The sequence below is a fragment of the Neltuma alba genome, unplaced genomic scaffold (assembly GCF_004799145.2).
Source record: "Neltuma alba isolate B1F8T4 unplaced genomic scaffold, ASM479914v2 tig00010747_pilon, whole genome shotgun sequence".
Lineage (NCBI taxonomy): Eukaryota > Viridiplantae > Streptophyta > Magnoliopsida > Fabales > Fabaceae > Neltuma > Neltuma alba.
The window spans coordinates 69,482-89,853 of NW_021635574.1; the positions used below are offsets into that span (position 1 = coordinate 69,482).

General features: G+C 33.0%; 2 protein-coding genes across 2 annotated transcripts; one reads left to right on the top strand and one right to left on the bottom strand.

The window, feature by feature from the left end:
- Positions 1 to 7,522: 7,522 nt before the first annotated feature.
- Positions 7,523 to 9,856, bottom strand: LOC114758803 (G-type lectin S-receptor-like serine/threonine-protein kinase LECRK1). The gene has a single exon (XM_028947890.1). The coding sequence runs from the start codon at positions 9,854 to 9,856 to the stop codon at positions 7,523 to 7,525; it is 2,334 nt and encodes a 777-aa protein (XP_028803723.1).
- A 3,951-nt stretch (positions 9,857 to 13,807) lies between these two features.
- Positions 13,808 to 16,237, top strand: LOC114758804 (G-type lectin S-receptor-like serine/threonine-protein kinase LECRK3). The gene has a single exon (XM_028947892.1). The coding sequence runs from the start codon at positions 13,808 to 13,810 to the stop codon at positions 16,223 to 16,225; it is 2,418 nt and encodes an 805-aa protein (XP_028803725.1). The 3' UTR covers positions 16,226 to 16,237.
- Positions 16,238 to 20,372: the final 4,135 nt, after the last annotated feature.

The following is a 20,372-nucleotide window of genomic DNA, read 5'->3' on the forward strand; positions in this document are numbered from 1 at the left end:
ACAAAGCAAGGAACATCTTAGAACAACTTACCAAGCTTGGATGTTAGTTGGAAGATCAAATATGCTTGCTTTTTGCTTGATCCCTTCACAAAATCACTCTTGCTCTCTCTCTTTTCTCTTAGGCCGAAATGTAATCTGATTATGGGGGGAGGAAAAGCTCAATTAAGGCACTAAAAATATCTCACCAACCACCATTAATGCTACGCAATGTGTGAAAAGCTTACTTAGTCTTAATCCTCTCTCTTAATTAACTTAATTCTAATTGTAATTAATTTTCAAAAGTCAAATTCTCCATTAGGGGCTTGACACATGGCTAAATGTGAACCATTTGAATTGCAAGGCTCTAGTCTTGCTTTATCGGTGCACTTTGACTCCGAGTTTAACTTCTTTTCTATAATTACAGTGCTTTGGCCTCTGTAATTATTTTCTGTCAGATCCATAAATTATTCTCCTCATTTTTATCTTTCCAAAATTGCTCTCTTCGTCTCAATTTTAATTTCTCAATAATTAAATAAAAAGGAAAACTAATTTCCTTCTTTTTAGTGATTTTTCCTCTTTCAAAGGAATTGGGAAAAATCTTAGATACTTGAGGGTCTTCTTTTAATTCCATAATCTCTTATAATTCCTTGGGATATCATAAGAATTTTCTTGGGATTTTATTCTCCTTAAAAATATTTATTTGGAATTTTCCAAATAAAAGACCTTAAACTAGCTTAAATCGCCCTTAAATTCTTTTGTAATTTCTCTAAGGGCAATTTGGTCATAAAACTAATTTTATAATCCCATATAATTCTCAAAGGATATCATCCTCATTTTTTTTTAATTTTCTGAGGCTTGAAAATATTTTTTCATAAGTATTCTTGACCAATTTCCCTTAATTAGTCAAACTCTTTCATAATTGACTTGGAAAATTATAATAATTATTTTCCACCAAAATTATTATATTTCTCCTTGTCATTTTTGACCCTTAATTATTTAGAAATATTTCTTAATCCTAATTACCATATTACTGGATGTGACAATGGCGGCCGCCGGAGTTTAAGTGGGTCACTGGTTACTAGAGCTCTGACAGCCGATCGACGACTAGTCAACGGAGCTCTAGCGGCTGACAACTATTTTTTGAACAATTTTTCAAGTCCAATGATGTGATTAACAAGTTCTTTAACTTTATTAATAAGCTTGGTATCATCGTTAATAATAGGTTTTCTAAAAAATTCAAAAGTAGTATTTTTCCCAAATTTAGTAACATAATTAATGAGTTATGTAACGATATTAACAACTCTGATAACGGTATTAACAAAATTTTTCTATGAAGGCTGATGCTTTTAATGTCAGCTCTTTATGAAGACTGTACAACAAAAAATTTTCATTTGTTAGGCAATCACTATGGTTATAAGAGTTGTTAATACTATTACATGACTTGTTATGAGAGTTGTTAATGGTATTATGAGAGTTATTAATATTATTACGACTTGTTAACTACATTACTGAAGTTATAAAAGTGTCATTTTTTGAATTTTCTGGAAAAGCATATTGTTAACGATGACCAAATTTGTTAATAGCATTAAAAACTTGTTAATCATGTTACAGGATTTAAAAAAATTTCTATTTATGGTGCCATGACTAATCCCCCAAAATGCAGAAAGCTCTTAGATTACATGATTAATGACGTTATGAGAGTTATTAATATCGTTACATAATTTATTAACCTCGTTATTAGAGTTGTAAAAGTGTTACTTTTTGAATTTCTTGACAAAGTTATTGTTAATTGCTATAACAAACTTATTAATAGAATTAAAAAACTTATTAATCACGTTACTAGTTTTGAAAAAATATCCAAAAAATATTTGTCGGCTGTCAGAGCTTCAACTATGGGTTGGCGAAGTTCCAATGACCAATAGCCCAGCTAAACTCCAATAATCGTCACCAGCACTAATATAACATCCTAATTTTTATTCCTAGTATTTAAATAAAATTAGAAAGAGATTAATGCTTAATAAATAAATTTTATTCTCTAATTATTTAAGGAAAGAGAATTACTGAAAATAAGATTTATAAAAAAATTTACTAAATAAAAATAATAAAACGGATTAAAAAAAAAGAGAAAATGCAAGAAAAATGAGATGGGGGTTTTTAAAGGGTAATATTTCCGTTTTTGACATGAGGCCTTTAAGTTTAGTCTACCCTAAAAGTTTATTTTAGGGAAAATGACAATAAAATACCACTTGAATTCCAAAAAGACAAATAAGGCACCTGAATAAGCAAAATGACAAAGAAGGCATCAGGTACCAATCTGGAATTTTGATTTTGGGCCTAAAGACTGAATTGCCCTTATTGTGTTTGAAAACTGAGGAGATAGAGAAAGGTAGAAATCGCCTCCTCCTAACGAAAGCAATTCCCCCTACTCGGCGAAAGAGAAACTGCCCCCACTTGATAAAACCAATCCATCTATTCGGTGAAACTAATCCCTCCCCTCAGTGAAACCAAATCCCTCTACTCGATGAAACCAATCCCTCCATTCCACGAAACCGAACCCCCTCCAGTTGACGAAACTAAATCCTTCGCATCACCATTCTGTAGAGATTGTTGATTTGGTGGGTTTTGATTGTGGGAAAGAGGATTTGTAGTGAGAGAGGGAGTGAACCGAAACGGAAATCAGAAAACAATGGCAAGCAATTACGTAACGTAACTACTGTCATATGCCTGCTGGTTTTTGGTAAATTCCATTACGTGAATGGTAAATTTCACTATACATGTAGTTAATTATGAATTTTACAAAATACATATTGTAATTTACAACTTTTGTAGTGAAAGTGACTCCTTTGTTAATGGGTTTTGCAACCTGTTTTCAGGAGATAAACAACCTGTTTGTAAAAACTAATAAAAGTGACAACTTTTGTAGTCACGTTGAATTAACTGGTTGCAAAAGCCATTTAAGAAGTGGTCATTTTCACTATAAAAGTTGTAAATATCACTGTGTGTTTTGTAAAATTCAGCGTCAAATTTTATTGATTTTTAGAAACAAGTTGTTCATCCCTGAAAAGAGGTTGCAAAACTCATTTAAGAAGTGGTAATTTTCACTACAAAAGTTGTAAATATCACTGTGTGTTTTGTAAAATTCAGCATGGAATTTTATTGGTTTTTAGAAACAAGTTGCCAATCCCTTGAAAAGAGGTTGCAAAACTCATTTAAGAAGTGGTAATTTTCACTACAAAAGTTGTAAATATCACTGTGTGTTTTGTAAAATTCAGCATGGAATTTTATTGGTTTTTAGAAACAAGTTGCCAATCCCTTGAAAAGAGGTTGCAAAACTCATTTAAGAAGTGGTAATTTTCACTACAAAAGTTGTAAATATCACTCTATGTTTTGTAAAATTCAGCATGGAATTTTATTGGTTTTTAGAAACAAGCTGCCCATCCCCTGAAAACAAGTTACAAAACCCATTGAATAAGTGGTCATTTTTACTATGGAAGTTGTAAATCCCACTATACGTTTTGTCAAATTTAGCGTGAAATTTTATTAGTTTTTACAAACACGTTGTTTATCTCCTGAAAACAGGTTGCAAAACCCATTAACAAAGTAGTCACTTTCACTACAAAAGTTGTAAATCACAATATGTATTTTGTAAAATTCATAATTAACTACATGTATAGTGAAATTTACCATTCACGTAATGGGATTTACCAAAAACCAGCAGACATATGACAGCAGTTACGTTACGTAATTGCTTGCCAGTTTTCTGATTTCCGCTTCATCTTTCCGCTTCGATTCACTCCCTCTCTCACTACAAATTCTCTTTCCCACAACCAAAATCAACAATCTCTACAGAATGGTGATGCGAAGGAGTAAGATAATAGCATTTCCAACATTCTTCTTTCCTTCTTCCCGCATTTCATCAGCGTCGGTCTTCCTCTCTCCTTTCTCTCACTGCGTCGGTCTTTCTCTCTCCTTTCTCTCACTTTCAGCGTCGGTCTTCCAGCATTTCATCAGGGCATTTTGGTCTTTTGGCCGAAAATATGAATTCCAAATTGGTACCCAGTGTCCTATTTGTCATTTTGCTTATTCAGGTGCCTTATTTGTCTTTTTGGAATTCAAGTGGTATTTTATTGTCATTTTCCCTTTATTTTAAGTCGTTGCATCACCGCGTCGTTGATCTTTCTTCTCCCATTTTCCGCACAGCGTCGCGTTCTGAAAATCCAGCGTAGGTTATAATTTTGCAAATCATTTTGGATAAGCCAAATGACTTTTTTCACTAAACTTATTTCATAAAAGTTATCCTATTCTTCTAAATCTATTTAATGATAGTAATTTTATACTTGGAGAAAATTTTTGGAATTAAAATTTGAAGTAAGTGTCGAGTTTTGATGATAGATGAACATAATATTGTAGAATTACTTTAGTAAATCATTTCTATCAGTTTAGTTTTATTTATTGATTGATTTAATATCTTTAAATTAATTATTTTAATTAAACAGATATTTATTTGGAAAAAATATGATATTTCTATTCTAAACTTATGATTAAATTATTTACTTAAGTGTATTTGATCTATATTGAATTTTTAATAGTTTATTTTTAAAATTTAAATTTGAGATAGGATTTTTTGAATTTTAAATATTATAATTTCAGATTTTAAAAATTTGAGAAATTTTTATTAAAGAAAATATTTTGAAAGGTTTAAATGAAAAATATTAATTGTTAGAATATTATAATTTTGTGCTAAAAGATTTAGTTATGGGGTATGAGAGGTATGAAATTTTAACATAGAATTAGAAACTTTAACACACACTCACTCAAGTAATTGATTAAATAGCTTGTGTATTGATATGTATATATATTGATTGTGTAGATTAAATTATTGGATTATTGGTTTGAGCAAGAAGTAAACTTTGTCGTAATCATTTTTTTTAGTGGGCGAGAGGTAACCACTTTCTACTTGTTATGCATGCTTGTATGTTGTTTGTGATAGATTTTGAATTATATGAAATTTATAAAGTACTATTGAATTATTATATGAGCTATGAAATCATATTGTTGTTGAAACGGTCTTGTGGGACTTTCTTTATAATACACACACACATGACTATGATAATCTCATGTGTTATTGGAATTGAAAATTTGTTGGCATGTTGATGATTTATTATGAATATAATCTTTTGAGTATTAATATGAGGGGTGACAGATGTTGATGATGGGAATTATACCAAAGAAGATATAAAGGGATGAATCATGTACATTTGAGAATATAAGGTAGTAGGGTCATCAGGTGTACACTGGTTGGTTCTTTAGCTCAATTACTTATTATAGGGCATTGACACCCTACTAGTGGACTAGAGGGAAAAACTATGGTCCAATCTTGTACTTTTGTGGATTTTGACTGGTCCATATCATTTGATCGGGAAGCTTGTTTAATTACCAATCACATGGATACAAATTTAACCCATGGGTTCAGTCAAAGGGAGGTGAGAGGATTATCTATTGTACTTTGTTATATGCTTCAATAGTATGAAATTTGTTTGGATACTATGAATTTGCAATGGTTTCACTTGACACCTCATGAGTAGTTACTTATATGCTTGATAAGTAGGATTGTTGGTTACTGAGGCTTTTGTCTCACCCCATTGATTTAATACTTTTTCAAGTGATAGTTCCCGTTTGAGTCTGTCAAGGAAGGCTTCAGAAGTTTGAGCTACTACTGTAAAATTGTAGCGCTTTTACTTTTTTGATTGTGTTAGATAGATGTATCTTTCCATAACAGGACACATTCCAAATATTCTGATTTGTCTTAGAACTGGTTATTTTAACAGTGTATTTTTTATTAACTATTATTGGATTGCATGCTAGTATTAAGGCCGGAGGCGTCTAGGTATTTACATGTGATTTTTGATATGAGTTGTAGATCCACAATAATCTTTGACACTAGATGACTTTTGGTTTTGGAAAGTTATGACAGATGTTATTTAGTAATATTGTGTTATGGGTTTATGGTTGAAGATGACATTTTGGGTTTCATAATGCCTAAAGACCCATTTATTGTGAATCTTTATTTGCATGCAGTTAATTTAAAAAGACTCTTTTAACCATGGTAGACATATTTATGAATTGGTTTAATTCTTTTCTATCATGATAAATTTTCATGTGATTTAGGTTGTTTATATAACCATGGTAGGATTTTTTTTAAAAACATTTTGCAAAGTTCCTTTTTCTATCATGGTTAACTCTTTAATATTAATTAATTTGAAGGTGTAGTAGCCTCGTTGTTACAACAGGAGCTCCGGCAACCACCCAACCGATGAGAGTGCTTGATTTTTTTCCCCTTAAATTAAGTATAATATGATCATTTTAGCAAATTTAAAAATCCCAATTTGGTCAGCTTTATAAGCTGAAATTTTACTTATTTGAGTGATTATTTGAGAATTTTCAAATTCAAGAATTATTTTTCTGTTATTTTCTTCTTCTTTTTTTCCCCTGATTGTAACACATCAAAGACAAGAGGGTGTACTGGAGAGAAACTTATAAGGCGTTGGTTATGATAACTATGTCCTCCTTCGTTGGCCCAAAAGACATTATGTCCTCCTTTTCTCTCTCTCTCACATTATGTTATAATAATTATTATTTATTTAATTTTTTTACTTTTATTATTGAAATTTATTTTGTGCATTTCATGGGTTCCTAAGTAAACAACTACTTTCTCCTCGCTTCCTACACTTGGTGCTGCGGCGCTGCCTCCATCAACAATCGTTGTTCTATTTTTCCTCTTTAATATCATTATGAATTAATTGGTTGAAAATGTACATGTATTCATATTACTATGATAATGAGAAATTTAAATTAGCAAAAGTTATTCAAGCTCTTTAAGCTAGACTTTAGAAAATGTCTAAATATTTAGGATAGAAAGGTGTATAGGCCTAAGTTTATAGGAAAACTTGGTAAAAAAAATTCTTATTTGAAAATTTAATTAGCTAAAAAAACCTGAATTTGAACAAGTGCAACTATGATACATGAATGTAACATATCTTCCGTTGCATGTAACATATCTTTTGCTTTCTGCAAATGATTTTTGTATTGATGATTGTTACGCATAATTGATATATCTTGTACACAATGAAAGATATGTTGTACTTATATATCATAGTTACACTCACTCAAATTCAGGTTCTTTTAGCTAATTAAAATTTCAAACAGAGATTTTTTTTCTATCAATTTTTTCAAGTTTATATTGACCCAGAAAACTCATGTCAGCCTATTTTGTCAACTCTAATTTTGACAGACAACTTAAACTTTTTTTTTTTGCAAAATCAATAACACTATATTTTTCATCATAAAGTACAGCATTATCAAATGAACAAAATTGCATTACAATGCCAGAGACACACCTAATATGACACGCACACAAGTAATCCAATTCTTAACATAGCTTCGAAGATCATATGCAAAATTGAAATTAAAGCCTAAAGTACATACTACATGCTTACAAACATAATAATCAGAATAAACACATCAAAAACACAGAATCAGATTCCTATTCACAAACCATAGGAGGCATTGGAGATGGAGGAATTGGAATATGTTTCAACCCTTCCAACATCAATATCACATTCTTCATGGAAGGACGTAGAGATGAGTCCTCTTGGACGCACCATAAGGCCACCTTCACCATTCTCTCCAATGTAATCCATTCCACATCTTCATCTACTACCAATTTATTCAATTCCCCTCTCACAAAGCAATTATATACCCAACTAGAAAGCATTATTTCCTCTTCTGAAGGAGCATTCACGTCTATATTCCTTCTGCAACATATGATCTCCAACAGCACCACGCCATAGCTGTAGATGTCAACTTTAACAGACGCCAATGCATCTTTTTGTCGTTCAGGTGCCACATAGCCACTTGTTGATTCATTGCTACTTCTGGTTCTTGACTGTTCTGGCATTGATAGCCTTGCAAGTCCAAAATCAGATACCTTTGCTGTCCACATTTCATCCAAGAGAATGTCACGAGGCTTGATATTGCAATGGATGATACAAACTTCACATTCTTCGTGTAGATATAAGATACCTCTTGCGACATCCAATGCAATCTTGACTCTTTGTTTCCAAGATAGATGCATCTGAGCCTTGAACAGAAAATCCGCTAGGGACCCATTGCTCATGTATTCATAAACAAGAAGCTTTCTTGAACCATTAATGCAATAACCAATAAGCTGAACAAGATTTCTGTGATGAGTTTGGGCAATTGCAGTGATTTCAGCTTGAAATTCTCTTTCTCCTTCGTCAACAACATTGTCTAATTTCTTCACAGCTATCCTTTGATGATTTCCTTGAATTGTTCCGTTGTAAACCACTCCAAAAGATCCTCTACCGATCTCTTCTTTGAAGTTTCTAGTTGCATTCACCAACTCATCAAAGGTAAATGTTCGTAAACTACAATCCTCAACAAACCCCAAATTTTCGCTACTAGCAGCGAGCTTTGTGTATGAATAGACTTTATGCATGTAGATGAAGAAAATAGATATTGCAAAGACTAAGCAAAGGAATAAAATCGAGCCTAGAACGATGAGCAGAGTAAAAATTAGATTTTTCTTGTGGTCAACAACAACCTCTGGCTTTTTTGGATGAATGGCATTCATTGAAGGCAACTTGAAGAGGGCTGTGGTTGATACAGTATTATTAATTCTGCCAAAAGCAAGCGGAAGCTTATACTTCTTGCAGCTGCCATCTTCATGTAACACTGCCCCACAATCACAGTCTTCCTGGCAAGACTTCCCACAAGCTTCCATTTCCAATTGCATGTTCCAATAAGGAATAAGGCTCCATTGCATATGTTGCAATGGGCTACTAATATTGTATAGCATCCTCGGATCTCTACTGGTGATACAATCATTTTTCATGGTCTGATCACAAACCAAGAACATGCTGTTGTTTCCACTTATTGGGCTGAATCCGGGATAACACTTGCATTCAGCTTTGCCAGCCACGATGAAACAATAACTATTCAAGCCACAAAAGCCCTTGACTTGACAATGATCAGAAATAGCCTCCCACAAAATCTGGCTGGTGAAGCCAGTATTCTTCTCAAAAGTGTGAACATACAATCTAAATATGCCATCCAAATCCAATGTTGCACAATAGATTAAGCTTGTGTTCCTCCCGCGATTGCTGCGACTGGCCAGAACTTTGATGGTATCCCCATCATCATCGCTGAGGCAAAGAAAGCCTGTAAGATTAAGAGTAAGTTGTGAGACAAGTAGTTGAGAAGTATTTGAGTGCCAGTAAGCATCGTCTTCTCTTTCATTATTCACAGGGTAGGCAACAAGATTTCCATCACTCTGCATGTTGAGAGTAAAATGTCCATTTGCAGAAGTCAAATTTTGTCCCTCAGATAAATTCTGACCTCCTAATATGGTGTCCGTGGGAGAATCAAAGCTTTGCCAGACGACACTATGATTCTTACTATAAAGCACAAAATTCCCAGAATCAAGCATAGATGCTGAAACCGCAGGCTCAGACGCGTTAGCAATGACTACTTCCATCTGTTTCTCGTTTCTGAGCAGAAGCTGACCCTCTTTGGTTAATTCAATTACTGAATCAGAGGAAGCAGATAGATTTTTTAAGTTTGGTGTCCAAACGATGGTTCCTTCTGGTTCACCCATTAGCCATATTCCAACAGCAAAGCCATTATCTTGCGGATAAAAGCCGAAGGAAAAATGACCCGACAGTGAAACCCATGAAGTAGAATTCGTTTTTGGGGAGAGAGAAGAACCCAAATTTATGACGTTGGAATCATTGTTTTGAGCCCTAACTTGGTTTGCAGATAGAACTACAGACAATAAGAACAGAGGAATGGGGGACATGGATGATATGGTGTGGCGGGAGAATGGACGAGGAGGAAGAGAAGATTGGTTAGCAGAACTCCGAAGAAATCAAGAAGGATATGAAATTGGGAAAATGCAGGTGCTATCCAACCTATATAAATTGGCATTTTTGGGACTGATTTTGAGGGAAATATTCAAAAAAAAAAAAAAAAAAAAAGCGGGTTAAGACGTGAACATGAACTATGGGAAAGTTAGAAACGAGCGAAGACTCTTGACTTGTTTCAATCATTTTCGTGTAATTTCCTTGAAGAAGGGCGATGGGCCGACAATCGGTAGCTAGGGAATCTCACGGAGCAGAAAATGTGAAATTTGCACTTTGCAAAGCAAGCACAAAAATATGATGATTAAAATATTTGATTATGCGCTTGATTTTGTTGACCAAAAGGCAAATCAATATAATTGGAACGATTTATTTTAACCCACGTGGGTTAAGGATTAAACAAACTATTTTGGTTTCAACTTTCATAATTAAATGGATTAAAAATGTAAACTTGATTTATCTCTGCTAAGTTAAATTGATTGTATATTTAAAAAAAAATCTAATTATTACATATATAATATTTGACTCTTAACTCTCAAAAAATATTTGCTATCTCTATAAAAAAAAATTATATGACTTACAAAATAGCTAAATTGAGTTATTATTATTCTATCAAAATCTTGTCAAGTGATTTGCAATCTAATTCTGAAATTCAAAATATGTTTGAATTTTCTTCGCACAAAAAAAAAAGGTGAGTTTGGTTCACTTGAACCAAATACACCTCCTGGCTCAAAAAACACATATATAAAAATTTATAAATTACCTAGTAATAAAATTCTCATATTAATAATAGAATTTAAACTCACAAATAAAATTCTCATATTAATAATAGAATTTAAACTCACAATTTTACAGATTATAAGTTATAAGTTAACTCCTTCCTATCAACCTTTTGCCATCCTTATATTTCCCAAACCCAATCGTGATCCATGATGTGCATTCAATCAAAGAAACAGCTATTGATCTTGTGAGCCCAATACAAATTCCAAACCAAACAAAGCTCATCGAAAAGCCAAAATACGCCCATCAATAAACCAACCGCATGTTATATAAAGTGAGAATAAGGGGGTGTTTGGATATAACCAAACTATGGTTTGGAGAATAGCTTTTGGAGAATAGATTTTTTGAAGAATAGATTTTGTGAAAAAGTGATTCTGAGAAGTGAGAGTGTTTGGATAGTTGTTACCAGAAGCACTTTTTACATGTACAAATTACTAAAAAAAGGCATAAATTAATATGATAATTACAGAAAAAATATATTTTATGATATATTTTAATTTGAAGGAATAAAATTGTGAATAATATATTTTTTATTAACATAATTAATAATACATAAAATAATATAATTAATAAATAATTAATATGTATATATATTTATAAGATATAAGATTAAATATATTTATAAAAAAATATGTTTATAAAAAAAACACAAGATACATATCCTATAGGCTTTCACACTCTCCCTTTTTTTTCCAAAAGCAAAAATTTTTTGCTTTTTCCAAAACCATGGTTTTGATTTTTTTAAGGGTGTTTGTGCAATTTTTTCCCAAACCATGGTTTGGGTTGGAACCCAAACACCCCCTAAGAGAGATCTTTGGGAATTTACGAGGAGTTTTTTTTAAGAAAAAGGAAAAGATAATTGATAATTATTTTGCTATTAATTTAAACTACAGACACATCTATTCGTTGAAACTTTATTAAAGGACTTTTGGGAAACAACCTTATCTCTCGGATGAATCATTCTCTTGGATCTTTTTATAAGATTCTAACAACCAAATTACGTTATTTAAAAAAAATTGTTAAATTGGTAAGAGTAATAAATACATAAGAAATGTATTTTTTGTCAAATATAGGTATTTTTTAATTGAAAGCAATCCTATTTAAAACACTATCGGGTACTAAGGTGAGCAGCTATCTTGATGAGGATTCAAATGTTGATTCACCAAATTGTGAAAGGTTAGCTTCTCTTACCAGACTCAACTCCTGTTACCGACTTATACGGCAATTTTAAATAATAAGAAGGGTACTCTATCAGCTTATGAATAAATGGTTCAGGGAGAGGTACAACAACCTTCTTATTAAAGTATAATTTCCTAATAAGTTTCATAAAGAGAGAACTTTTTTTCCCCAAAAAAAATAAAATAATAGCTATTAGAAAACATAATATATACACATATAAGTTAATAGATACTAGCTTCAACCCTTAATATAATTCAATAATAAATTAAATCTTATATCAAAAATCAAAAGTATTATATATATGTGTATATATTTACTTGTCTCCATCTCAAATTTATTACTTTATTATATTAGATTTATTTTTGTCAAAAAATTTTATTAACCTAATTCAACCATGTCAGTTGAGTTTCATACTAACATAACATTTGGCATTGTAGATAGAAATTAACTTTAAAAAAGAAAAAAGGAACTTTAATTATTAAAAAAAAAAGTCATGGTCATCCCATGATTGTTCCGACAATATGATGCATTTTGGATGTCCATATCCATTATGAAAGCAATTTTTTCCCTCTTTAATTCATAAAGAAGCCTTTAGCTGGAAAAGGAAACAAAAGTTAACCCATTGCATTCAGTCAATCATGTTCCAGCATTGACCAAGTCTATTTGTTAAAATATTAAAATTAAATAGCAAAATACAACAACTATCTGTATATGAAGGAAGGAAGAATTGCTATGAAATAGAAAGTAAGGAATATAATTACTAAAAAATTTTAATAAAAATAGAGCAGTTTACAGTGACAACTTGGAGGATAATAAATAATAATTGCTCACTTATATTAAGACTTGTTGATCATAATTTTTTCTCCTTGAGACGTCATTCTAATTCTCCTCTAAAGTAATAAAATCCGCGTTTGTAATGCATTAAATAAAATTTATTTAAAAGGTAATTAAAATATAAATAAGTATTAATTTGGAGGTCAAATACATAAAGTAATTATTTCAAACTTATTTTTAAGTATCAGAAATTTAAGTGGGTTAAGAATTACCATACAAGATTTTAAATTAAAAATTCATCTCTGGTCATTCTATAATTAGGATAAATTTAAAAAATTCGTAAAATAAATATTCTTAATTTGGAATTTCATGTGTAGGTTATTCTCGCAGCCTGTTTGTTACAGAGAAAATTTACGAAAAGGAAAAGGAAGATTGCACATTTTTCATCATCAGGCGCGTTTGTTATGAAGAGATTAATGCCCTTGTATGAGACCCACTTTCTTTTAAAAGATGAAGGGAAAAAAATAGCTTCCTTCCGCCTTAGGTGGCAACATATTTTTCCATGTGAGAGAAGAGTTAATCATTCCAATCCATGCCTATGAAATTAGTTACTAAAATTGTTTCTCTTTAAAATAAATAAATTATGGGTATAAAATTAATATATATAATTGATAAAATTATAAACACTCAGTAAAAAAAATATCTAGAAAGACCTAATTAAAAATGAAATGAATTATGATAAGTCTGATATTTTAAATGGCAAAAAAAAGGCAATTTTATATTTATTTGTGTTTAATGTGACTTATTAATTATGTCATGAGACACGTTTTGGGTTAATTTGTGTGTTTTTTAATTTTTTTAATTCATTATTTTTCTTTTCCTTCCTTCGCATGCCCAATGTTCCGGCGGCCAGAAATTTTGTCCTCCCCTTCCGTTCCCTTACGTCAAAGTCAATTCTTCCTACCAAACGCGCCTTAGCCAATTTCTTCCATTGAAAAAAGCCACGATCAATAAACAAGGAAATTTCTCATCACTTCTGGGGAGGACATGGAAGAGAACTTTGAGATTCTGCAATATAATTTCAGCCGTAGGTCTTTCATCGCACCAATCCCTTTTGTTCATTGGCGATTCCTCAATTCTGTGAGATTTTCTTGGCCATGGCTACCACTCCACTAAACATCTACTTTCTCCTTTTGGTATATTTTCTATGCGAAACAGTGGTATTCGCAGAACCCATACCCCTCCGCTCGTCACTTTCCCCCCTTGGTCCTAACTCTTCATGGTCTTCAAATTCTGGTCGATTTAAATTTGGATTTTACAATCCAAGCGACGGCTTCAAAGTTGGAATCTGGTTACTTGATGGGACTAATAAAACAATCGTCTGGACTGCAAATCGCGATGACCCTCCTGTCTTCTCAAATGCAAAGCTTGTTCTAACCGAGAGAGGTCAGCTTTCTCTACGAACAGATCAAGGGCAACCGAAGGTTATTGCTCATAGTAACAAAGGAAATGTTTCCTCTGCTTCCATGCTTGATTCTGGAAACTTTGTTCTGCAAAACGAAAGTTTACACATCCTTTGGCAGAGTTTCGATTACCCAACTGATACCATGTTAGGGGGTCAAAAACTACATTCTGGGAGTCAATTGGTGTCTAGTTCATCAGACACCAACCAATCTTCTGGAAGGTTTCAACTCTCTATGCAGGCTGATGGAAACCTTGTTCTGTACCCACGATATTCTGGTCGTACAGCTTATGATGCTTACTGGGCCTCTGACACCACTTATCATGGCACAAGTTTCAAATATTATCTTTTCCTCAACAACACAGATCCTCAGCCTCTGTGCATTGTAAATGCTAGTAGTTCCAACTCAGAAATACTTTGGTGGAGGGGTGATAGCAGCTTCAAAGGAAACAAAACTATTTATCGCGCAACTATTCATTCTGATGGAGTTTTACGACTCTATGCTCATTTTGACAACGCAGATGGGAAACACCAAGTTATGAAGTTATGGTCACCACCAGATTTGGACAACCTTTGTAATGTGAATTCTTTTTGCGGGTTCAACAGCTATTGTACCGTCAATGACAACCAACCTTATTGTAATTGTCTTCCCGGAACTGATTTTACAGACCCAAGTGATCATAATCTGGGATGCAAAAGGAACTTCTCAGAAGCAGAATGTAAGGGTGGGAAAGACAATGCAACTTCTTATTTCATGTACCCCATGGAACATATGAGAGTAGGTGATCTCGATCTTCCTTATACAGAGGAAGACATTTTAGAGGGGGAATGCCCGTTTTCTTGTTTGCAAGACTGTTTCTGTGGGGCTGCATTTTATGAAAACAATCGCTGCAAGAAACAAGAACTTCCATTAAGATATATTGGCAGAGAAACACAAGTGTCCTCCTCCTCCTATACAATATACTTCAAGGTGGGAAATCAGAGCCTCAGAAGCAACAATGCTTCATTTTCCATATCTGAGCCTGACCAACCACCTCCCATCAAGACTACCAGTAAGAAAGCAATTAAGGTGATCATTCTCATTGTTTTGAGTTTCGTTATTCTTTTGTGTTCTGCTGTTGCAATCTCTAGCCGATTTATATACAAGATTGGAGTTTTAAGTTACAAGAGGTTGCTGGAGACTGGAGATTTAGGCTTGAGCGAAGGTACTACTCTGAGGGTATTTTCATACAATGAGCTCAAGAAAGCAACACATGGCTTCAAACAAGAGGTGGGTAAGGGTTCTTTCGGATCAGTTTACAGAGGAACTTTACATAAAGGAAGAAAACTGATTGCCGTAAAAAGGCTACACAGGTTTATTGAAGAAGGAGAGAGAGAATTCCAAGCTGAAATGCGAGCCATTGGGAAAACACACCACAAAAACTTAGTTCGCTTACTGGGATATTGTGCTGAGGGATCTAAAAGGCTTCTGGTTTATGAGTACATGAGTAATGGCTCCCTTGAGAAGCTCATCTTTGGTGACAGTACTGTACGTCCAGATTGGGATGAGAGAAGAAGAATAGCACTGGACATTGCAAGAGGCTTGTTGTATCTGCATGAACAATGCAAGGCTCCCATCATTCACTGTGACATAAAGCCTCAAAACATATTGATGGATGAGTTTTTCAGAGCTAAAATATCAGACTTTGGGTTAGCCAAACTTCTAATGCCGGATCAAACAAGAACCTTCACTCAAGTTAGGGGCACGAGAGGCTATTTGGCTCCAGAGTGGAATAAGAACACTCCAATAACAGTGAAAGCAGATGTTTATAGCTATGGAATAATGCTTTTGGAGATTGTATTTTGCAGAAAAAGCTTAGTGGTCAATATGTTGAATCCAGAGCAAATTGTTCTGTCCAATTGGGTGTACAAGTGTTTTGCTCGGAGGGAGCTAAACAAGCTGGTTGCTGGGGAAGAAGTGGATAATAGCTTACTGGAGAATATGGTGAAAGTGGGGTTATGGTGTATTCAAGACGAGCCTTTTCTTCGGCCATCAATGAAGAGTGTGGTATTGATGCTTGAGGGAGTTACGGAAGTGGCTGTTCCTCCTTGTCCGTCTCCTGATTCTACTTGACATTAATTTCTCCGCTGGAAAAAAAGGAGTGAATTTCGTGTTATTAAGATTTTCTTCGTTTTGTTATTGTGTTTGTGCAATTTGATTTTCTAAGCTTTTGGTTTCCTTCTTGTCACCAAAATGATATTTGCACTGTTCTGTAACGCATATGGAGGTCGTATGTAGGGGTGTTCATGGGACGGATCGGGACCGGGACAGGCCCGTCCCGGTTCCGTCCCAATGAACAGTAACGGGACAGATTTTCTGTCCCGTGTCTCGACCCGTCCCGGGGTTGTCCCGGTCCCGGTTGAGACGGGACGGATCCGGGACGAGACCGGGACGTCCTGAAATTAATTTTTTTAATTTTTTTTAAAATTTTTTTTAATTTTTTTAAAAAATCTGATTTTTTTAATTATATTTTTTTGAGCTTAAATCTTATAAAAACATCTTTTTTATTTGTTTGGGCACTCTTAAACAAAAGCTCAAAATATTACATATAATAGTCATTAAAAACTCTAAACAAAAGCTTTTAACACAATAAAACTTGCTAAAAATTCTAATCATCAATAATCTCAAATCATTAACAAATATAAAAACTCTAAATAAATATATCCATAGTTTCATACAATAGTCTCAAATCTTAAAAAAATATGAAAAAAAATGATATTATATAAAAAATAAAAAAATTAAAAAAAAAAAGGAACCGGACGGGACCGGGATGGGACGACCCCGTCCCGTGTCCCGTCCCGTCCCGGTCCCTTTTTTGTCCCGTCCCGGTTTGCCCCGTCCCGAAATTCCATCCCGTCCCAATAAGACCGGGACTGGAACGGGCCGACCGGGACGGGCCGGCCTTGAACACCCCTAGTCGTATGTTTGTTATTGTTATATTTATCGTTTTTTGGAAAAAAAATTCACATGAGTGCAATCTTTTAAGTTACGGAATAAAATAAAAAATCATTTATTAGAGAAATTATGAAATATTCGGTATGAAAGGCCAAGAGCTTGGGAGATGTTATGAATATCTATATAATTTAATATTTATGACAGTTCCTGTAATTAATGAAATAGTTTTCCTGTTACCTAAAAAGTGCATAATTTTATCCTATAAAAATGGATAGAGGGAGTAACTATTTTAGTACTTTTTAATATATGTTAATTTTAATTGTTTCGTCAAAAAATTAGTTACTTTAATAAAATTGTCAAAAAATTAATTAATTAACTTAATTTTTTATCTGTGTCTAGAATAAATATTATGGATTTCGTTGTATTTACAACTATAAACTTCACATTGTGTCATTCAACAGTGATGAATCTCATTTCGACCTGTTGACTCAAGAATAAGGACCCAATGTTCCGAGGATTATTATCAATATTAAGAAAGAATATAAACATCTCTAATTTTAAAATTGAATTTTTTTAAATATTACTTCCAAAAAAATTTTTTTAACTATTTTAATACCATGTTTGGCATTTAACTTTGATATAATTAATTTTCTAAATTTTGTAAATTAAAAATTTCATCTCATTTAATTGGTAATAGGCCTGTTTATGGGACGACATTTCTAGAGACTGTGAGACTGGTACAGGGTATCTCATTCTATTTTTTTTTTCAAAGCTATTACAATTCTGGGTCTAGATTTTTTTGTGTTACAATGTTTGTTTTTCATTGTACTTATGAAGTAAAAAAATAAAAAAATTGTTATGTATAAAGCCTAATTATATAATGTAAAAAGAAACAATACTACAAAGAAATACCATGAAAAATATTGTATAATAGATTTATAAATTATTTTATTGAGAAAGAAGATTTTGTTGAGATACATCGCAACTGAAGAGCTGAAAATCACCGTAAAAACTATTATTGACGAATAAATTGAATAATATAATAATAATTATTAATAAGAAAATTTATTTAAAAGGAAATACTTAAGATGGGACGTCTTCTTGTCCTATCTTTGTCCCATAAAAAAAAATTTTTTTCCCCTTCCCGTTCCTAATTGGTAATACGAGGAGAGGTTAGACAACTTCATATTTTATTCTTTATAATTGGAAAAGAAATTTCCTATTTTGTTAAAGAATGATAATTAAGTACCTCATATAAGAAAGTTAATACCAAATCAAGACGTGGATCAAAACTCAGTTTCTAAACAAAGTACTCATTTTCTTATATCTCCGCACCAAAAATATTTAAGAAATTTTAATTTGGGACTAACCTTATATTTTGAGATTTTCAATAATCATTTTTCCTATTTTTTGGGTTAAAACTTAAAAAAGTTCATATAAAAAACTAAAACAGGTCATGAAGCGACAAGACATTATTCGAGCGCATAGCTTGGGTAATGACAATGATTGAGTACTATAAGGTATAAACAAGAACGTTTACCTTTAAAAAAAAAAAGTATAACCCAGAGATAGCTTTAATTGCCAAAAAAAAAAAAAGTATAAACAAGAACTTTATGGGTGTTTTAATATCAAAATTCCTCGTTTAACTTCTATTGGTTTCAAGGAATGGCTTAAGGTTGTATCACTGAGTCTCCAAAAGAACAGTCTTATGCAATTGGGTTAACATTATTTTTTATCCTTACATTTTATTTTCAGTTTGATATTGGTGTTTAAGGTTTTAAAGTGTGAGCTTTGGTCCTATAAGGAAATAACAAAGAGCTAATGTATTCCACTCCCCACACAGTTCCGTCCACCTCCACTTGTTCTTATATGAGATATATAACCCAGACCCAACGTGCATAAATTCATCAATTCTTGTTGTATTTCCTCAGAACTCACCCATTGTCCGTGCGAGGGAATGACCACGAAAGATTATGGCCTTTTCCCACTTAAGTATGCAAGAGTTGGAGTATTTAGTTATGGCTCTGTTTATCTCTGTTTTTGGAACAAAAAAACAGAGGCAGCTCATGAAGCAGCAGTCGTGCCTATGAACACTGTCGGGGGATTGAAACTGAGTTCACCGACTCAGTAATTAATCCTTACTCATCTTCCCCCGTCCTCCCGTAATTCATTTCATTCAGTTCCCCATACAGATCTTCATTATTGATATATACACACAATCATTCATAATTCAGTTCACCAACTCCCTCCCTCCTCGTATATGTCAGCCTGTCTCCCACCCCTCACCTCTTGTTCTCAACTTTAATATCCTCTCTTCTTCTTCTTCTTTCATGGCGTTGCTTCTAACAGCCAGCTCGATCATCAACCTGTACCCCTGGCTCGTGGTCGACAACCTCTACAACATCAGGCCTCTTAGGATCCGCTGCTTCACCGAGTGGGATCAATCCCGAAAATATGGCTCTTCTCCGATGGTTCTATTTTTATTCCCTCTTTTATTATATAATATATTTAAAAGATATCAGTTTATTATTTTTTTTCACATCAACTTCCACCTTATCGGCACACCTTAGCAAGTTTTATGGGGTTACACCGATCCAAGTCCTTTTCAAAGTTCCAGGACTAACGATACAAACAGACAAAACTTGAACCCAAATCCACTCTTTGAAACTTCAGAGACTAGTGCCAAATATGAGGACCAAGAATAGTACATTAAAAAAAATGATTATGATCCCTTTTCCTCCAAATAATGTGCACAAGACATATCATTTGAGAAATAAAACCAATGCATAGAGTTAATACTTTTACCATGAAATTATTTGTTATAATAGTTCTCCCATGGAGGAATTTTTGTGGGAAAATAAAATAACTTCAAGAACAACTTTTCTTTCCAAATATTTTCGTGCTGTTCTTTTCTGGATTCGTCACACAGGACTCTAACCACTCATCTTAAAAGGTCCTTTAACAACTTAATGTGTCGGAAATTTTTTCTTCAAATTCTTCCCCAGTCATCTTCAACTCTCAATGTTACTTGGCAGGAGATTTTAGTTTTACTTTTTGATTTTCCTGTTATTAACTTTAGGACATTCCAATTTCAGTTTTTTTTTTTAATTTCTTGGGAATTCATTTCACTTAATCGGCTATTTGCATTTGTAAACTCATATTATTTAAATATCATTTTTTTTCCTTCTTATCAAACAAACTATTAAACGTTTTTGAAGTAACTTATGAAATTAACTAACCTTATTTAATACAACTAGAAATTTTAATTTTTCAAGAAGTATAACGCAGTTGCCAAGTCTTCTCAGCATAGTTTGCCAACAATATT

Bases quoted from the DNA above. Each gene is read 5' to 3' on its own strand.
- LOC114758803 (XM_028947890.1), bottom strand. From the start codon at position 9,856: ATGTCCCCCATTCCTCTGTTCTTATTGTCTGTAGTTCTATCTGCAAAC.
- LOC114758804 (XM_028947892.1), top strand. From the start codon at position 13,808: ATGGCTACCACTCCACTAAACATCTACTTTCTCCTTTTGGTATATTTT.